Below are 21261 nucleotides of genomic sequence, written 5' to 3' on the forward strand. Positions count from 1 at the left end.
TCCGGATAATTAGGTGCCATTTAAACGAGAGTTTCCTGTACTTCTATTTGTGCCAATAATTCATCCACCTTGTTGCGAATGCTATGTGCCTTCTTCGTCTGCAGAATTTATTCAACTGCCCGGGGTTCATTTCAGAATGAACCTTTATTAACTATCTACCTCAATGGCACTGCATTGCAAATACAAATATATTTCAGAATGTAACATGTTAAGGAGAAACTGGGCTGGAGAGTTCCTCTTAGTTACTGGTTACGAGTGCTAAATCTACATATACAAATGACAAATTTATTTTGGAATGTTTAGAATGAGAAAGCATTCAGCTAGAAATTTCAAGGTAAAAATTTATTAACATTAGCAACTCTCCCGTGGCATTGCTCATGCTGAATCAGTGGCTACTGTTACAAACATGCAGCTCATTATCTTTTAATGGTAAATTCACTAAATGCATGCTCCCTATAGGGAACTGTGGCAGAAGTGTGGGTGGCAGATACTAAGATAAACATCAAAATGATGGGAAAAATGTACCAGGATGGAGGTAGGTACCTAGGCCTAGAAGTTGGTTTGCCCCCGAAAACGGGCATAGGTGATGCGATGCGCAATCAACCCACGTCCGTTTGGAGGACTGGAGGCAGCATGCGAACTTCATGGTGCCTGCTCATTTCTGTGAGTGTGGCGTTCAGCCCAGCGCTGAACGCGCTGCTAAGTGGCTGAACGCTCAGCAGGGGGCCCAAGTTCGTGCAAGGCTAGCACCAATTAAAGCTAGCCTGCACCTCTTAAAGGCAGTGTGCACCTCTTAAAGGGGAGGTGCATTCTGCCTCCAGCAGATCATTGAACTGGTTGGTTAAGACAGTGGAAATGAACAAATAATGATGGCGCAACAGGGGAGAGAGAGAGCGTGCACCAAAATTCTCTTAGTGCAGGAGGTCATTAGGAGGAGAGAGATCCTCTTTCCACAGGGGGCAAGAAGGCCCTCCAGGCAACAGAGCAAAGTGCAGTGGAAGCAGATAGCCCCTGTGGTGAATGACAGCGGTGTAGCCCCGAGGACGTGGACGCAGTGCAGGAAGAAGTTCAATGACCTAACACGAATGGTCAAGATCAGTGAATTAATCCCACCATTAGCACCACTAGCCTCACACACTGCTCAATGTACCACACCTCAATCACTCACCTACCAACAATCTCTACCAAACATGACTCATAACTCACATTCATAGCTTTACCTCACTCACACACTTATCACTGCTGCAAGCCTCACACCCACATCTCACAGCTTACACACACTGTGAGCTATTGAGCCATGTCAGGCACATTACCCAAACACCATTGCACCACACTCCTTGACACACTTCCCTTTCTCTTGCAGGAAAAGGTGGCACATAACCAGGAGCAGCAGAACCTAACTTGCAGGGGACAGGCTCACCTGCATTACCTCACCCCCATGGAGGAGACAGTGCTGGCCATTCTTAGGAGGGGCATGGATGAGCCCATGGCCAGCGGCAGGGCTGAAAGAATACAAGATGCCGGTATCCTCATACTGTACATTATTCTCCTTCTCAGAACCCACTTTTCCCTTGTCCCACAATCTCTTCTGATTTACAAGCTACACATGATGTAAGCATGCACCTCTTGCTTTCTCCCCCCTCACCATGCCGTGCAATAAAAATGGAATCTGACATATTCAGTCACCTTACATCAGTGGCCCAGAGTTGCTGAGACTGTACTTGCTTTTAATTTTGAGTTTTAATTCTTCCTAACAATATTTTGTGGTAAACAAAATCTTCTACAGGGAGATGAAAGTCTTTTTCACATGCAAACACAAAAACCAACACTAGCAGCAATACACACGTTACTGCTGGCATTAAAATAAATCCTGGTTAAGAGGCATGGAACAACTCCATCATGGACCCTATTCAACTTATTTAATCTGTGGAAAAGGTTGTGAACTTTCTCTCTGAGTTCCAAAGCTAATTCACATGTGTTATGTATTGTGTGTTCTATTGTGTGTTCTCCTCCCACCTGTGGTGGCGCTGTCACAGGAGATAAATGGTTGGGTGTTCTCTGTTAAGTTTAGCTCTCTTTGTTCGCAACTTTCCAGAACTTCCTTTCCTTCCAATAAAGCACTTCATGTTTGAATCTCTGAGTTCTGAGTCCTAAATTGTGTCTAGGTAGAAAGGTACCGACACAAGTGGCAACGAGGAGCGGATGAATCTGCGTATGTTACGGGTGCAGTGAGTAAACAGAAATTTTAATTTGAAACGTGATTCAAATGGCTACTGGGTGTCACCACTGGTGGAGGGACAATCAGTGCGGATGGAGGTGGACACAGGCGCGGCTGTGTCCCTTGTTTCAGACACTGTCTGCAACAAAATGCTAAAGCATCTTACCCTTCAGCCAACAAACATTGTGCTAAAGACGTATACCGGCGAACCTGTGGCCATGAGAGGCGTCATTGAGGTGACAGTTAAATTGAACGGACAGACTGCAAAACTGCCACTATATGTGGTAAAGGGAAATTACCCATTGCTACTGGGACGTGCGTGGCTAGAGAAAATCACGCTGGACTGGCCTGCAGTCCGCATGATGTCAAAAGGGGAGTCAGGTCTGACTGCAGTGTGAAACAAACATGCAGAATTCTTCAATGGGGAACTTGGGAGCATGAAAAAGATCAGCGTGAGACTGGACATTAAACCTGACAGCAAGCCGAAGTTTCACAAAGCCCGACCTGTACCCTATGTAATTAGGCCAAAAGTTGAGGCTAACTTGGAGGCCTTAGTCGAGAATGGAGTCCTGGAGCCTGTGAGCGTGAGCAAATGGGCCACACCCATTGTTCCTGTCCTGATAAAGGATGGATCTGTTCGAATCTGCGGGGATTTTAAACTGACTATTAACCCGGTGCTGTCTGCGGAACAGTACCCTCTTCCCCTCATTGATGATCTTTTTACGGGCCTGGCCGGAGGCCAAAAGTTCAGCAAAATAGACTTATGCCAGGCTTATCTACAAATGCATGTCGATGACAAATCAAAGGAGCTGCTGACAACTGTGACACACAAGGGGCTATACAGGTACTGCCGCCTTCCGTTTGGAATTACGTCGGCCCCTGCTCTATTCCAAAGGGCAATGGATCAGATTTTGAGTGGACTGCCAGGAGTCCAGTGCTACCTGGACGACATCCTTGTCACTGGGACAAATGAGGAGGATCATCTTCTGAACTTGGATGCGACACTGCAACGACTGAAAGAGTACGGACTCAGAATTCGTAAAGACAAATGTGAATTCTTTCAGTCTTCAGTTGAGTACCTGGGGCATGTGATTGACGCTACTGGCCTGCATAAGGCGCCATCAAAGGTCAAGGCGATCGTGGAGGCCCCAGCACCCCAGAATGTGAGCAAGTTACGTTCATTTCTGGGGCTACTTAACTACTATGGGAAGTTTATTCCAGACTTAGCAACATTGCTGAAGCCGTTACATCAGTTGCTATGTCAAGGCAAAACATGGAAATGGACTGAACTGTGCAACGAAGCTTTCGCCCAAGCAAAGAAAGCATTGCTGAAATCGGAGGTCCTGACACACTTTGACCCAAAGCTACCCGTGCAGCTCGCATGTGATGCATCACCATATGGTGTGGAAGCAGTCATATCCCACATCATGCCTTCGGGTGAAGAGAAACCTATCGCCTTCGCATCATGCACCTTGAACAAGGCCGAGAGTAACTATGCGCAGATCGAGCGCGAGGCCTTGGGAATCGTTTTTGGAATTCGAAAATTTCATCAGTACCTGTTTGGGAGAAGGTTCACACTCCTGACGGACCACCGTCCATTGACTTCAATCTTCGGGCCCCATACCGGAATTCCGTCTCTTGCTGCAAGCAGGATGCAAAGGTGGGCTTTACTGTTGTCAGGACACACATACGACATCAAATATCGCAAATCAGACTTGCGCGGCAACGCAGACGGTCTCTCGAGGCTACCCTTGCCTGTTCCTTCCCCAGAGCCTCATCAGATAGACATCTTCTACTTTAGACAAGTGGAGGGAGCACCTGTCACTGCAGTTCATGTGCGAAGGTACACCCGCAACGATCCAGTCCTGTCTGAGGTAATGGACGATGTCATTCGAGGGAGAGCTATAGGAGATTCTCCTAGTTTGAAACCTTACGTTTCAAAAAGAAATGAGCTCTCCGTCCAGGCAGGTTGTCTTCTTTGGGGACGCCGTGTCATCATTCCGCCACCTCTGAGGGAACCTATACTGCAACAACTTCATACAGGCCACAGTGGGATGGTTCGGATGAAGGAAATGGCAAGAAGCTACTTCTGGTGGCCAGGTCTCGATGGGAATATTGAGGAGAAAGCCAAAACATGTTCCCCATGTCAAAGGGTCTGGAATGTTCCACAGCTGGCAACCCTACACCCCTGGGATTGGCCTGCAGAAGTGTGGCAGCGAGTACATGTGGACTTCGCCGGTCCTTTCGAAGAGAAGATGTTTATGGTGGTTGTGGACGCTCGTAGCAAGTGGCCGGAGGTCGCTGTGATGAGGTCTACCACGGCAGAGACAACAATTGAGAAACTTGGTGAAATGTTCAGCCGTTATGGCTCACCGGAACAACTCGTAAGTGACAACGGTCCACAATTTGTATCACAGGAGTTTGCAACCTTCCTGCATGTGAATGGTGTCCAACACATCAGGTCTGCGCCCTATCATCCCTCTACTAACGGCCAGGCAGAAAGGTTTGTGCAAACTTTGAAGCACGCCTTGAAGGCATCGCAAGGTCAGGGCTCAATCCACCAACGTCTGAACAGCTTCCTGTTGTCCTACAGGAACGAGCCGCATGCCACAACCAAAACTTCCCCTGCTTCGCTCATGATGAAGAGGCAGTTGCGGACAAGTTTTGACTTGCTCAAATCTCCAAGGGCAGAACAGGTTGTCCATTGTCAACAACAAGCTCAAGTTGAAAAGAGAGAGAAAAGAGCCAAGGAGAGACGGTTTCACCCTGGAGAGCACGTCCTAGCTCGAAACTACAACACTGGACCGAAATGGGTTCCTGCTACGGTGATCGCGCAGACGGGCCCTGTGTCTTACACGGTTGAGACTGCTGAGGACGTCGTCTGGAGAAGACACACAGATCAACTGTTGCTAGGAGCAGAGACAGCCACAGAGGCTCCAACGGCTGGTTGGACTGAACTGTTTCCGGATGATACCGCAAACCAGCATCCTTTGCCACAGTGCTCTTCTCCAACACAGGAAGTCAAAGAGACTGTTCCACCTGTGCAAACTCCTGACTTTCGACTGACACAGGCACCTTTTCCATCCAGGCCTGTGTCAATGCCTACTGCTGTGGAAGCCAGCGATGACCGCCGGTATCCTGTCAGAGAGCGGCGGCCTCCAAGGCGCTTGGATCTGTAGGCTTAGTGACTTACCCACAAGACTGGGGCAGAATAAACCCCAGGGTAAAGTCAGGGGTTGAGGCAGTCTACCTCTACCCTAGGTTCGTTGAGTGCATTGAAAGTAACTTACCTGTTGAGGAATAATGTGGACCTTTCATTTAAGAGAGGAGGAAATGTTATGTATTGTGTGTTCTATTGTGTGTTCTCCTCCCACCTATGGTGGCGCTGTCACAGGAGATAAATGGTTGGGTGTTCTCTGTTAAGTTTAGCTCTCTTTGTTCGGAACTTTCCAGAACTTCCTTTCCTTCCAATAAAGCACTTCATGTTTGAATCTCTGAGTTCTGAGTCCTAAATTGTGTCTAGGTAGAAAGGTACCGACACAACAACGTGAAACGCCTGATTATCTATCCAGTCTTACAAATTCCATTATTCAACCCTGAACAATTATATTCCACAGATCATATTTCCATGGTCTCAGCAAAGGAACCATTGTGTTCCACAAAATTTTTGATTCACTTACACTGTCGTCATTCTTGTTATCTTCATTCGTATCCACAACCATATGTCCAGCCATTTTTAAGGAATTAATCATCAATTGTTTTACCCGAGAGTTTGTTCCACATTTCCACTACCCTTGCTGAAGGGAGGGAAAGGAAGGATATTTTTTTTCTAATCTTCACTCTTCCGAGGATTGTTAATTTCATATTCATGTCCTCTCTGTACATTACATTATCCACGCTTCCCAGCATTTCAAAGAGACAGAAAGAAATTTACAAAAGCCCAGGTTAAAATAAAATTGTGCTGTTGGAACATTAGATAAGATGTTCCTCCATTATCATATTTTATTCTACATTGTGGTACAGACAGAATATAGTCGTGAACTCCTGAACATTAGAAAATTCAAGGACAAGAATGGACCATTCATTAATGCTCATCCCTCAGAATTTATTCCATGTGCAAACAGGACCTACACAAATGATTTGTATCTGTGGTGCTTTGTCGTTATTCTCTCTCTCACTATTATTATTCAATGGCTTGTGATCAAGTATCCCCTAGTTGTAAGGCAGAATTGTACAGACAATTGCAATATTAATAAAATGGTTCATACTACAATTTTAGTTAGTGATGTTGTAGAAGGCTAACAGATTCATTCTGCTTAGCCAGTATATATCACTTCATAATTTTTTTCAGCTCAGAGTGTTGTTTGGCTGGGACTTTAACTTATCTTTAAGATGACTATATGCTAATAAATGTCCTTGGTGGCTGCATGTCCAGGGCAACTTATAGTTGTGGCTTGGAATGGCTGGAAAATTTCATTCACCTACCTCCAGTTCTGAGAAAGTCCCCTGAAGTTTCTGCAGGATAGTATACATGCAATGTGCCACACTGACCGCATGCTTCCAGTTGTGGTAGGGCACACGGCGGTAGTTTTTCCTTACTGACATAGTGAAGCGACACAGCTTCTCCAGCTCAAAGCTAGATAGAGAAGAAAATAGAGAGAGGGAAGACAATTAAATAAAGACCAGAAATACCATTTGTCCCAGATACCAAAGTGCTAACATTATCCCTATTGTAATTTGTCAGATTTCTGAAGCACATATAGCTTTTAATTGGTACGGTGACAAATCTATCAAGGCACTCGTTTTCTACGAAATTTAAGGGATCTATCGCAGGGGAAATTCTGAAAGCTCTTCGATACGAAACTTCACAGACATCTAAGGATATTACCAACTGCAGTGGCTTGGAAGCAGACAGCAGGGACTTGATGATGTAACCCTGATCTGTAATGAGAATCACAGAGCCTTCAAAGTGCAGCACCACTTCAGTAGATGTTACTCTTAGAGAAATCCATACTAGTGGATAATATCCGACGACACTTATCCAGCACTTCTAACAAAAGTAACACAATTTCAAGGTGAAAAAATGATTGCTACTAAAATGGAATACAGATTACACCTCCACTGTGACCAATCAAGACATTCTGTGCTAATTAAAAAAAAGGGGTTATTTTATTGTCTGTACCTGTTTTTTCCACAGCAGTTGAGGATCATATAGACAAAAATAGTTGCCCAGAGGTCCTCATATGGGCTGATATCAAAGTGGAATCTGAGATAAAAAGACAAAGAGGAATATCAGTACAATATATAGGGCGCCCCACCTTTTAACTTTTTGAAAAGTTAGCACCCGTTGAAATCCATTGAAAAATGTTGCAAAATTGGGCGTTTTCACCCCAGGGGTGAAGCGGGGTGGTAAATGAGGTGCGAATGGTCTCAGTAGAGCGCTGCAGGGGGCGCTATTGCCAGAGTGCTACCCAATTTCAGCTGACTTGCGTTCAGCAATCAGCCTTCAAGCCTTGACTCCAGCTTAGTCCAGCTCTTAAAGGGGAGGTCATTTCAAGCTGCAGCTACTCATTATCAGCATTGCTGAACTTGAGTGCGACCTCTCAGCTACTGAGACAGCTTTGTGTCATGGCTGCTGCAAGGGAGAGGGAGAGGGCTACTCGACTCAACGTTGTGGAATTGGATATGTTCAGCAGCTTTTCTGACAATGTCTCAGCAGAGTTATGGCCGACAAAAAAGTTTCCCCAAGATGGCACCTTTGAATAGCACGCATGGAGCCGACTCCCAACTGCAACTTGTTAGCGCCAGGTGGTAAGTGAGGGGGCGCGGCTGAATTTTGTATGTGGGGTGCTAACGGGGCGTTGCGCACGGCGATGACGCCATCATTGCCGGGCGCGGTCGAGCGGGACGGTACCTACTGGAGCTGAATTTAGCGGGAGTTGTTAGCGGCACCTTCGCTGGACGAAAAGTCGTTTGCGCCCCCGGGGGTGTTAACGAGAGGTGCAAATGGACCGGATTTCTAGCCCATTGAATATAAAAGCCAAGAGGTAATGATAAACCGATATAAAACCTTAATAAGGCCTCAGTACTGTGCACAGTAGTGGGCTCCATACTACAGGAAGGATATTGAGGTTTTAGAACGCAGCTTCGCTAGATAGCTGACTAGTACAAGGAGATAGAATTTTTAAAAAAAAGCATTCTTCGGGATGTGTGCATCACAGGCAAGGCTGGCATTTCGTGCCCATCTCTAGTTGCCCTTGAGAAGGTGCTGGTGAGCTGCCTTCTTAGAATCATAGAAATTTACGGCACAGAAGGAGGCCATTCTTGAGCTGCTGTAGTCTATTTGGTGATGGTATTCCTGCAAGGCAAGAGTTCCAGGATTTTGACAATATAGGCTTGAAAAGCTGGGTCTTTTTTCATTAGAATAATGCAGATTACGGGGTGATATGACAGAAATTTCTAAAATGATGATCGGACAAGGTAAGTAGAAGGAGATGGTTTCCAGTAGTTGAGGGGTCAACAACGAGGGCCGTAGATACAAGATTAAATGTAACCGATTTAGAACAGAGTGCAAGATAAACTTCTTCACACAGAGAGTTGTGAAGCTGTGGAATTCACTTCCAGGTTTAGTGGTTCAAGCAAAAACTAAGTCAACATTCAAAATTAGACTAGATGGGTGGATGAAAGAAAAAGGATTGACGGGATGTGGGATTAGGATGGGTAAAAGTGATCACAACTATTTGCTTGCTTGGAGAGTAAATGCTGACACTGACTGATTGGGCCAAAAGGTCTATTTCTGTGTTATAACTTCTATGTATGTAAGTTCATGGATTCACCTAAGGTGTACAAAAGTTCACCTCGTTTTCAATAATGCTGAAGCCCTGGATTCATTTTCTTCAATCCTCAAATCTATACAGAACAATAACGGCTTTACATAGAAACATGGAAGATAGGAGTAGGCCATTCGGCCCCTTGAGCCTGCTCCGCCATTCAATGAGATCATGGCTGATCATCCAAACTCAGTACCCTGTCCCTGCCTTCTCCCCATATCCCTTGACCCCTTTTGTAACGTCCGTGTGTAATTGAGACACGGACTGCAGAAGTTGGTTATAACAGGTGTTTACTGAATGGAGACAAAACTGGAACTACTATACAAAGTTACTGCACAGGCTTATATACAGGGGTGGTCACTACTGGTACTGCAGTATACAGGGGCTGCAGAATATAGTTCCTTCTTCAAAGTACATACACTACAATTCCTCCCCTTTTAGCTAATCAGTACATAACATTCGATTAATAATTAAATAACATATTTACAATTACAGTTGCTATATACATTAGCTGAAGTTAAGCAATTATAAATTCAGTCTTTGAGGAGGCTTCCTGATTCTGTCCGGATAACGCCTCTTTGGGGTATCAGGTTCTTCTGGCAAAGTTGATTCGGGATCAACGTCGTTGTTTGGTTCGTCTGCTTCCAATATCACCGATTCTGAGGTAGATGCAATTGGTACTTCGGTTTCATCACCAGGTGTATCGGATCGTGGTGTGGATTTGACGTTTTCCAGTGACTCTAGAATCTGGTCAGCATGGCGTCTTACAATGCTCTCTCCAACGTCCACGGTATACATTAGAGGTCCTTGCCGTGTGCAGATCGTTCCTGGCTGCCATTTCTCTGTGCGGTAGTCCCGGGCCAAAACTGGTTGACCTATCTTGAAACTCCTGGTTGGCCTTTCATTCATATTCTGAAACTGCCTGTTCTCCACATCTCTTCTGATGTTTGGCTTAACCAAATCCAAGCGGCATCTTAGTCTTCGATTGAAGAACATCATGGCTGGAGTTTGGTTGGTAACCGCATGTGTCGCATTCCGGTAGGCAAACAAGAAGTTATCCACCTTGTGTTGTAGGGGTATGTCTTCATTACACATTGCCTTAATAGCCTTCTTGAATGTTTGAACGAACCTCTCAGCCAATCCATTGGTGGCTGGATGATATGGGGCGGATGTGTAATGCTTAACACCATTGTTCTTTAAGAACCTCCGGAACTCTTCAGACACAAACTGTGGTCCATTGTCGGAGCAAATCTGTTCAGGCAGCCCATTTCTGGCGAATATGGTTCGTAAGACTGTGATAGTTTTTTCTGTGGTGGTTGAGGACATTTTTATTACCTCTGGCCACTTTGAATGTGCATCCACCGCAATTAAAAACATCGAGTCCATAAATGGACCAGCAAAATCAATGTGTACCCTTTGCCATGGGGATGAGGGCCACTCCCATGGATGTAGAGGGGCTTGTGGTGGGGCGTTTTGGACCTTCTGGCATCCTGTACAGCTCTTGGTCATCTCTTCGATTTCTCTATCGATTCCCGGCCACCACACAAACGCTCTGGCTAAGTTCTTCATTTTTACCCCTCCCAGATGACCCTCATGAAGCTCATTGAGCACTCTATCCTTCAATTTGGGTGGAATTACTACTCTGGATCCACACATCAAGGTTCCTCGGCACACTGACAGCTGTTCTCTTCTCGGCGAGAATGCTGGCAACAGTGGTTCGCCATGTGCTGGCCATCCCTTCACCGTTAAATCATAGACCCTGGAGAGTGTCGGGTCATTTCGTGTTTCCTTTTCTATGTTTGCATTCGTCACAGGTAGACATTCGACTATGGTCGAGTGGAATATCTCCACAGGATCCACTGCAGGTGCTTCTTCCACCGTCGGCAACGGTAGGCGCGACAATCCATCAGCATTCCCATGCTGTTTAGTTCCTTTGTACTCGATGTCATATTGGTGTGCCCCTAGGAAAAGGGACCACCTCTGTAGCCGTTGTGCTGTCATTATCGGGACGCCCTTCTTCGGGTTGAAAATGGAGACAAGAGGTTGATGATCAGTTAGTAGAGTAAATTTCTGTCCGTGCAGGTAGTGATTGAACTTCTTCACCCCCCGCACCAGGCTGAGGGCCTCTCTGTCAATCTGGGTGTAGTTACGCTCGGCTGCAGTTAACGAGCGTGACGCAAAAGCTATCGGCCTCTCTGAACCATCAAGGGATTTCTGTGACAGTACCGCTCCAACGCCGTAGGGAGACGCATCACACGCCAGTCTTATCGGTAGTGATGGGTTGTAGTGAGCCAATACTTCTCTTGAAGTGATCAGGCCTTTACACTTCTGAAAGGCCCGCTTACATTCATCGCTCCATTTCCATGCTACTCCAGTTTGTAGCAGGGCGTTCAGTGGGTGCTGAATTGTGGACAAATTTGGCAAAAACTTATGGTAGTAATTCACCAATCCGAGGAATGACCTCAGTTGCGACACAGTTTCAGGCGCTGGAGCCTTAACTACCGCTTCAATTTTGTCTGGGGACTTATGTAACCCCTCTTCATCAATCACGTGGCCACAATACGATATTTGTTTCTTAAAAAACTCGCACTTGGGGCGATTGGCTCGTAGCCCATGTTCTCTTAGTCTAGTGAGCACCTGCTCTAGGTTGGCAAGGTGTTCACTGTCATTTTCACCTGTCACTAGGATGTCGTCCAAGTAACACTGAGTCCCCGGAATCCCTTGCAGGACTTGTTCCATCGCTCTTTGCCATATAGCCGGAGCTGATGCAACTCCGAATACCAGTCGATTATACTGGTAAAGACCTTTGTGAGTGTTTATCGTGAGATATTTCCTGGAGGATTCTTCAACCTCCATCTGCAAATATGCTTGCGCTAGGTCAATTTTTGTAAAACGTTTCCCTCCAGATAGTGAGGCGAAAATATCTTCTATCCTTGGAAGAGGATACTGTACTGTGTGAAGGACTGGGTTCACAGTCACCTTGAAGTCCCCACAGATGCGAACCTTCCTTGGCTCCTCAGGCTTATTGTTTAACGTTTTCTTCATGACAGGAACGAACACTCGCTCCAGTCTACCTTAGTTAACACACCTGCATTCTCCAGATTCTCCAGCTCTGCCTCGACGGCTGGACGAATTGCATACGGTACCGGTCTTGCTTTGAAAAACTTGGGAATTGCATTCTCTTCTATTTTTATCGTGGCGGTTATGCCTTTAAGAGTTCCCAGTTCTTGTTGAAATACCTCTTTAGCGTCAGCCAAGATTTTTGACAATCGTCCAGGTGTGACGTCGTCATCCTTTTTACCAGCCACAGTCAGTGCCTGAATGGAGTGCCAGTCTAAACTTATCTTTCTGATCCATTCACGTCCCAATAACGGTGGTCCACCATCTTGCAGTATGTACAGGTACAATTTCTGTATTTCCTTGCCGTTGTATTCGACAGGCACCCTTATTTTCCCTCTGGGGTATACTTTCTGCCCCGTATATGTCTTCAAGACAATGGATGTGTCTTTCAAGGGTATGTGTGAGAATAGCCGCTCGTAGTCTCGTCGATTCATGACGGTCAGGGCTGATCCTGTATCCAATTCCATTTTGACTTGGGACCCTGCTATCGTGAGGGTGACCCAAATGGTTCGGTGATCCTCTTTTGTGATTACGTTGTGTAGTTTGAGACAGCTTAGTCTCTTGTTCCCGGATTCACTATCGCTCTTCTGGTCTTCGGAACTACTGTCCGTCATCTTTTGTACTTTCCTGTACTTTTCCTTAGTAGTCTTTTTGTTGTCGTTAGTCTTCTTCCCGGACCTGCAAACTCGTGCAATGTGTCCCATCTTTCCGCATTGCCTGCATGTTTTGTCCTTGGACCAGCAGTCCTTCTGGTCATGGGTTGTTCTGCCGCAGCGATAACATTTTTCAAATCCCCGTGTCATTTCATGGGTGCCGTATTCCTGTGGCTTTTGCTGTATTTCCGCAGCTCCCCTTGCTGCTGCTTCGTACGATACTGCCACGCTGAAAGCCTTATCTAGCGTCAGCTCTTTCTCTGAGAGTAACCTCTTCTGGGTTCCTTCACTCAGGAGTCCACAGACAAATTTGTCCTGTAAGGTATCTGCCAGTCCTGTTCCGAACTGGCAGTGCTTTGATAGCTTGCGTAGTTCCGTAAGGTAATCAGCATTGCTCTCATCTTTATGCTGATTTCTCTTGTGGAATTTAAATCTTTCTGCTATCAGCAGCGGTGTAGGATTTAGGTGTTCCTGTAGGATATCAACAATTTCGTTAAAACTCTTCTCCATCGGTTTGACTGGAGTGATCAGGTTCCGCAATAGGCCGTACGTTCTTGCGCCCATTAAGTTTAGTAGTACCGATGCCTTTTTCTCATCGGCTACTTCATTTGCCTTGCAATATACTTCGACTCTTTCCACATACGTGGTCCAGTCTTCTATTGCATTATCGAAGGCAGTGATATTGCCAGTCTTCGGCATCTTGGAGATCTAAGATGGCGCCTCCCGCGCTTTGCCTTCTTCCCCGATTGAACAAAATGGTGCCTCCCGCGCTTTGCCTTCTTCCCCGCTGGATTAAGATGGCGCCTCCCGCGCTTTCTGCCTTTTTCGCTGCTGCCAGCGCTGTTGCTGGCGTTTTTATGCCTTGATGGCGACGCCCTATGGTCTTCGCGCACTTCCCCCCGCGCTGCTGCCAACGCCGCTCTCCGCGGTCCCCGTGGCAAACTGCAGCTCCTCGCGGCTTTCTGCGTTTCTAATTTCTTTTATTTTAATTACTGTTCCCGTCGTCAGAGCAGACCCTATGGGACACTTTCCTCCCTCTTCTCGGGTCTGTATGCTGCCCGGCTTCGTAGCACCGGCCGCGCCCTGTGTGCTCCACCCTCTCTCTCTCTCTCCTCTTCCCGACAATGCTGCTCGGCCCCGTTGAAAAGCCACCCGATCGAGCTCTAGCCCGCCGCAGCCCAGGAAGGATCAGTGTACTACCTGCCGCCAGCCCGATTAGCTGGAACACCATAGACTGGATAACCAAGCCCCGCTCTCGACAGCCTCTCCTGCAAATCTTCGAATTCGATGAATCAGAGGGCGGTTGCCCACGGTCGACGCCCGTTTCTTCTGTTTGTTTTTTTTCCTTTTTGGATTTCTTCCTTCTGGCCTCAACCTCGAACAACTTCGCTTCAGGGATGGATCCCCGTGAGGTGGTGCAGAACTGTAGGTAAGTTCGGATCTGTTCGTCGCCAATGTAACGTCCGTGTGTAATTGAGACACAGACTGCAGAAGTTGGTTATAACAGGTGTTTACTGAATGGAGACAAAACTGGAACTACTATACAAAGTTACTGCACAGGCTTATATACAGGGGTGGTCACTACTGGTACTGCAGTATACAGGGGCTGCAGAATATAGTTCCTTCTTCAAGGTACATACACTACGCCGTTAGCCTTAAGAAATATATCTAACTCCTTCTTGAATATATTTAATGAATTGGCCTCAACTGCCTTCTGTGGTAGAGAATTCCACAGGTTCCCCACTCTCTGGGTGAAGAAATTCCTCCTCATCTCTGTCCTAAATGGCTTACCCCTTATCCTTAGTATTCTACAGTTTTTTTTAATAGATGGACTTAATGTTATGGCCACAGTTTCTGGGATTAATGTTTTGTTGATTGCTGTCTCTAGCTTTCAGATAGATCCATGTTCCTGCAAACTCATAATCACATGCTCTTCTCTAAACTGATAAGAGAATTGCCATTGTGTGAGGAATCTCCAAAGTTTTGTTATTTGACCATTAAAAAGTATTGACTGTCCAAATGGCATATTAATATACAAATACATCATACCACACAGTAGCAGGATTCGTCACATCATAGTTGAAAAAATACACCTTGTTCTTATTATAAAACATTTCTCTCTTTGCATTCAGCAACACTGAATTTTCACAATCTTAGAAAATGTAGTGCGCCACTTGGCACAAATTGGAATAATTATTGCAGGTTATCATAAAAAAATAGAAATTTTAAGCCTGATTGTAGAATATGATATTCACATCTCCAATGTAAACTTCATCAAGTGTGAATGATAAAAGGCCATTTGGCTCATCATGTCTGATCCTTATATAAACCATGTACAATCTACCCAGTCATGGACTCTACCTATTCAATTACCCGAAAAAAAATTCTGGATAAATACTTCCAGGCCCTGAATGGTAACCATATACAGGAAACTCTTTTTTATCTGGCACTGATGGGACCGGCGTGGTGTCGGTTGATCAAAAAGTCTGGATTACAGAGAGGTATACTTACTAAGGTACGAGAGCCCCGTACAGGGCCACAGATCCAGGCGTCCCTGTTGCATGGCAACAGGTGCAGGAACCCCGGTTACACGGTCACAGATCTAGGAACCCAGGTTACACGGCCACTAATATGAAGTAAAACTTACCTGAACCTACTCCTGAATTTTGCCAGTTAAGAGATATTTCCGGTTATTTAGGTGCCGGTAAAAAGAGAGTTTCCTGTATAATCAAGAACATCCATCTATCCCCGCATCTCCATTACACAACCCTGACCAGCTGCCTTCTACAGAGGACAACGTCTCCCCCACAAACCGGTAGCAGAGGAACTATTGTTCCCCATTCTCAATGATCTGAAGATCTTTAAATGTTAATGAATACAGCCTAAGACCTACTTAAAAATTACACAAATAAGTAATTCCAAAAGCAAAGGCTTTTCCTTTACAATGTCCCCTTTATTAAATGGTGAACATTACTGTCATTCTTAGAATACATAATCTGCTATCCCAGATGCTGAATAAATGTTCACTTACTGTTCAACTTCTTTGCAAAGGGATTTGGGAAGTGTAGATTTCATGAGGCCCTGCCATTCCTCAGACGTGCAAATACTATGATAAGCCAGCTTCTCCATTGTGACCCGATAAATACACTCTGACTGTTGTATTCTGTGGTACATCTGATAAACAAACGAAGCAGGGAGAATGAAGAAAAAGTCACACACATCTATTTTATAATGTGCTAGTTATATCAGTCAAGCCACACATGATGTACAATACATCTCATGTATCTGGTTTCCACTTGCATTTAGTGATTCTCCCATCTCATTTTAATAAAGTAATCAAAATACCAATATAACTGCAAACTTAGTTAATATAATCAAGTCTATTGTCTGTAGTTCTCTACAGAGCAGCAAGGATTCCTTGATATCTCAATCTGGCATGGTGTTACATGCAGTGACTTACTACTATCACTCAACAAATGTGTCGGTCTTGCTGAGGCGCTGTAATACTCTGGTCAGGTCACATTTGCAGCACGAGGTAAAATTCAAAAGGGACACTTCTGAAGGGATATACAAAAATTGGAGCAAACGAGCACACGCACGAAGAAGATGAGCTATGAGGAAAGCTTAGAGGAGCTAAAGGTGTACAAAGAGAGCTACACACCGACAAAGAGAAGGCTGTACACCGGCCAAGAGAAAGAGCCACTCTTCGACTGAGAGAAAGAGAGACACTCTGACCGAGAGAGAGTGCGAGCCACTCTCTTACCGACAGAGAGAGCCACTCTCCGACCGAGAGAGAAAGAGAGAGACTCTCCGACAAAGAGAGAGAGAGAGCCACTCTCCGACCGAGGGAGAGAGAGCCACTCTCCGACCGAGAGAAAGAGAGACACTCTCTGACCGAGAGAGAGTGCGAGCCACTCTCCTACCGAGAGAGAGAGCCACTCTCCGACCGAGAGAGAAAGAGAGAGACTCTCCGACCGAGAGAGAAAGAGAGAGACTCTCCGACCGAGAGAGAAAGAGAGAGACTCTCCGACCAAGAGAGAGAGAGAGCCACTCTCCGACCGAGGGAGAGAGAGCCACTCTCCGACCGAGAGAAAGAGAGACACTCTCTGACCGAGAGTGCGAGCCACTCTCCTACCGAGAGAGAGAGCCACTCTCCGACCGAGAGAGAAAGAGAGAGACTCTCCGACCGAGAGAGAAAGAGAGAGACTCTCCGACCGAGAGAGAAAGAGAGAGACTCTCCGACCGAGAGAGAGACAAAACCACTCTCCGACTGAGAGAGAAAGAGAGACGCTCTCTGACCGAGAGAGAGTCAAATCGATTGACACCTACAGAATGTTGGAAAACTGTACCTTTTTGCTATGTAAGCTTTGGCAATATGGTTCTCTGTAAACTTTCATGCCAATAAAGCATTTGAACTGAACTGAACTGAACTGAACTGAACAAAACCACTCTCCGACTGAGAGAAAGAGAGACACTCTCTGACCGAGAGAGAGAGCCACTCTCCAACCGAGAGAGAGAGACACTCTCCGACCGAGGGAGAGACAAAACCACTCTCCGACTGAGAGAGAAAGAGAGCCACTCTCCGACCGAGTGAAAGAGAAAGAGAGCCTCTCCCCGACCGAGACAGAGAGAGACACTCTCTGACGGAGAGAGAGAGAGCCACTCTCCTACCGAGAGAGAGAGCCACTCTCCGACCGAGAGAGAAAGAGAGAGACTCTCCGACCGAGGGAGAAAGAGAGCCACTCTCCGACCGAGGGAGAGTCAAAACCACTCTCCGACTGAGAGAAAGAGAGCCACTCTCCGACCGAGTGAAATAGAAAGAGAGCCTCTCCCCGACCGAGAGAGAGAGAGAGACACTCTCCGACTGAGAGAGAGAGCCACTAACCGAGAGAGACAGCCACTGACCGACTGAGAGAGAGCTACTGACCGACCACGCAAGAGCTCCTGACCGACCAAGAGAGAGAGAGCCAGTGACCGACCGAGAGAGAGAGAGCCACTGACTGACCGAGAGCCACTGACCGACTGAGAGAGAGAGACACTCACCGACCGAGAGAGACACTCACCGACCGAGAGAGAGAGACACTGACCGACCGAGAGAGAGAGAGCTACTGACCGACTGAGAGAGAGAGAGCCACTGACCGACCGAGAGAGAGAACCACTGACCGATCGAGAGAGAGCCACTGACCGACCAAGAGAGAGAGAACCACTGACTGACCGAGAGAGCCACTGACCGAGTGAGAAAGAGAGAGCCACTGACCGACCGAGAGAGATCCCACAGAACAGGGATTACAGCAACAACTAGACCTACTCGACAAATACTGCCAAAATTGGGCTCTAACAGTAAATCTAAAGAAAACCAACATCATGATTTTTCAAAAAAGGCCCAGATGTCAGGAAAACAAATACCAGTTTACCCTCAGTGATACCGCTATAGGACACACTATGAGCTACACCTACCTTGGTCTAACTATTACAGCATCAGGGAGCTTCAGCATAGCAGTGAATGCACTAAAAGAAAAAGCCCGAAGAGCCCTATATGCAATAAAAAGAAAATTCTACAACATCCAAATCCCAATCAAAATCTGGCTCAAAATATTTGACAGCATAATCCTGCCCATTGCACTGTACGGTAGTGAAGTATGGGGCCCGCTAAATCACCAAAGCTACACTAAATGGGAAAAACACACAATAGAAGCCCTACATGCAGAATTCTGCCGAAGCATCCTTCGCACCCAAAGAAAAATGCCAACAAATGCATGCAGAGCCGAACTAGGCAGATACCCACTGATAATAAACATCCAAAAACGAGCACTAAACTTCCTAAATCACCTCAAATCTAGCTCCCCAGACACCCTTCATTTCAAAGCATTTCAGACCCAAGAGCTAAACCCAGAAAAGAGTCCCCTGAGTCAGCTGCTACTGAAACTAAGTACTCAGCCGGACCCTGACCAGCCCCAGACCAACACAGCCGTCCAAACACCAATCCGAGTGAACCAAATCATTAAACAATGCAAAGAAACCTACCTGGAACATTGGAACAAAATAACCGAAAGCCAAAGCAGATTAGAATGTTACCGGGCCCTAAAAAGAGAATATAAACTGGCAGACTACCTCACGACCATCAGAGACACAAAACAGAGACAGACCCTCACCAGGTACAGACTAAGCGACCACCAACTGGAAATTGAAAAAGGCAGATACAAGAAATCCTGGCAGCCTAGAGAGAATAGAATATGCGATCAATGTCTGGCCGGCGAGGTTGAAACAGAAATGCATTTCCTCCTAAAATGCGAAAAATTCAACACATCAAGAAACATATTATTCAACAAGCTAAGCCAAACAACCCCAGATTTCAAGGAATTGGATGACCTGTCAAAATTGAGATTAGTCCTAGGAGAAGGAGACAGACCATACCTTGGGGCCAAATATGTAACAACATGTCACAACCTGAGGACTGTTTAAAATTAAGACTGTTTAAAATTAATATTGAACGTACCAAATGAAGTAGAAAGACTGTTTAAAATTAATATTGTTTAAAAGTAATATTGTATGTACCCAACAAATGTCAAATCGATTGACACCTACAGAATGTTGGAAAACTGTACCTTTTTGCTATGTAAGCTTTGGCAATATGGTTCTCTGTAAACTTTCATGCCAATAAAGCATTTGAATTGGAATTGGAATTGGAGAGCCACTGAATGACTGAGAGAGAGAGCCACTGACCGACCGAGAGAGAGAACCACTGACCGATCGAGAGAGAGCCACTGACCGACCAAGAGAGAGAGAGAGCCACTGACCGACCGAGAGAGAGCCACTGACCGACCGAGAGAGTGAACCACTGACTGACCGAGAGAGCCACTGACCGAGTGAGAAAGAGAGAGCAACTGACCGACCGAGAGAGAGCCACTGAACGACTGAGAGAGAGAGAGAGCCACTGAGCGACCGAGACAGGGAGAGAGCCACTGACCGACCGAGAGAGAGCCACTGAGCGACTGAGAAAGAGAGAGAGCCACTGAGCGACCGAGAGAGGGAGAGCCACTGAGTGACCGAGAGAGAGAGAGAGCCACTGAGCGACCGAGAGAGAGAGCCACTGAGCGACCGAGAGAGAGCCACTCTCCGACCGAGAGAGTCACTGATTGACCGAGAGAGCCACTGACCGAGTGAGAAAGAGAGAGCCACTGACCGACAGAGAGAGAGTCACTGACTGAGAGAGCCACTGACCGAGTGAGAAAGAGAGAGCCACTGACCGACCGAGACAGAGAGAGAGCCACTGAGCGACTGAGAGAGAGAGAGAGCCACTGAGCGACCGAGAGAGAGCCACTGAGCGACTGAGAAAGAGAGAGAGCCACTGAGCGACCGAGAGAGAGAGAGAGCCACTGAGCGACCGTGAGAGAGAGCCACTGAGCGACCGAGAGAGAGAGAGAGCCACTGAGCGACCGAGAGAGAGAGAGAGCCACTGAGCGACCGAGAGAGGGAGAGCCACTGAGCGACCGAGAGAGAGCCACCGACCGACCGAGAAAGAGAGCCACTGAGCGACCGAGAGAGCCACTGACCGACTGAGAGAGAGAGACACTGACCGACCGTAGGGAGAGCCACTGACCAACTGAGAGAGCCACTGAGCGACCAAGAGAGAGAGCCACTGAGCGACCGAGAGAGAGAGAACCACTGAGCGACCGAGAGAGAGAGAGCCACTGAGCGACCGAGAGAGAGAGCCACTGCGCGACCGAGAGAGAGAGCCACTGAGCGACCGAGAGAGAGAGCCACTGAGCGACCGAGACAGAGAGAGAGCCACTGAGCGACCGAGAGAGAGAGAGCCACTGAGCGACCGAGAGAGAGAGAGCCACTGAGCGACTGAGACAGAGAGAGAGCCACTGAGCGACCGAGAGAGAGAGAGCCACTCTCCGACCGAGCGAGAGAAAGAGCCACTGACTGACCGAGAGAGAGAGAGACACTCTCCGACCGAGAGAGAGAGAGAGACATTCTCCGACCGAGAGAGAGAGCCACTCTCCGACCGAGAGAGAGAGCCACTCTCCGACCGAGAGAGAGAGCCACCCTCCGACCGAGAGAGAGAGAGAGCCACTCTCCGACCGAGAGAGAGAGCCACTCTCCGACCGAGAGAGAGAGCCACTCTCCGACCGAGAGAGAGAGCCACTCTCCGACCGAGAGAGAGGGCCACTGACCGTCCGAGAGAGAGAGCTACACACCGACCGAGAGAGAGAGAGCTACACACCGACCGGGAGAGAGAGAGCTACACACTGACCGAGAGAGAGAGCTACACACCGACCGAGAGAGAGAGCCACTCACCGACCGAGAGAGAGAGCTACACACCGACCGGGAGAGAGAGAGCTACACACCGACCGAGAGAGAGAGCTACACACCGACCGAGAGAGAACTACACACCGACCGGGAGAGAGAGCTACACACTGACCGGGAGAGAGAG

General features: G+C 47.0%; 1 protein-coding gene across 2 annotated transcripts in view; it reads right to left on the reverse strand.

The window, feature by feature from the left end:
* pde10a (phosphodiesterase 10A) overlaps positions 1-21261 on the reverse strand; it is an 899745-nt gene that overhangs the window by 107140 nt on the left and 771344 nt on the right. For both annotated transcript variants that reach the window (XM_085981463.1, XM_085981462.1), the window contains exons 14-16: positions 15853-15995; positions 7401-7484; positions 6704-6854 (exon numbers count right to left, since the gene is read on the reverse strand). In XM_085981463.1, the coding sequence (XP_085837589.1) occupies positions 6704-6854; positions 7401-7484; positions 15853-15995 (378 nt within the window). The remainder of the gene's footprint in view (positions 1-6703; positions 6855-7400; positions 7485-15852; positions 15996-21261) is intronic.

Source organism: Somniosus microcephalus, chromosome 3 (assembly GCF_052327205.1).
Source record: "Somniosus microcephalus isolate GS21.2 chromosome 3, FLI_Smic_1.0, whole genome shotgun sequence".
NCBI classification, from domain to species: Eukaryota; Metazoa; Chordata; class Chondrichthyes; order Squaliformes; family Somniosidae; genus Somniosus; species Somniosus microcephalus.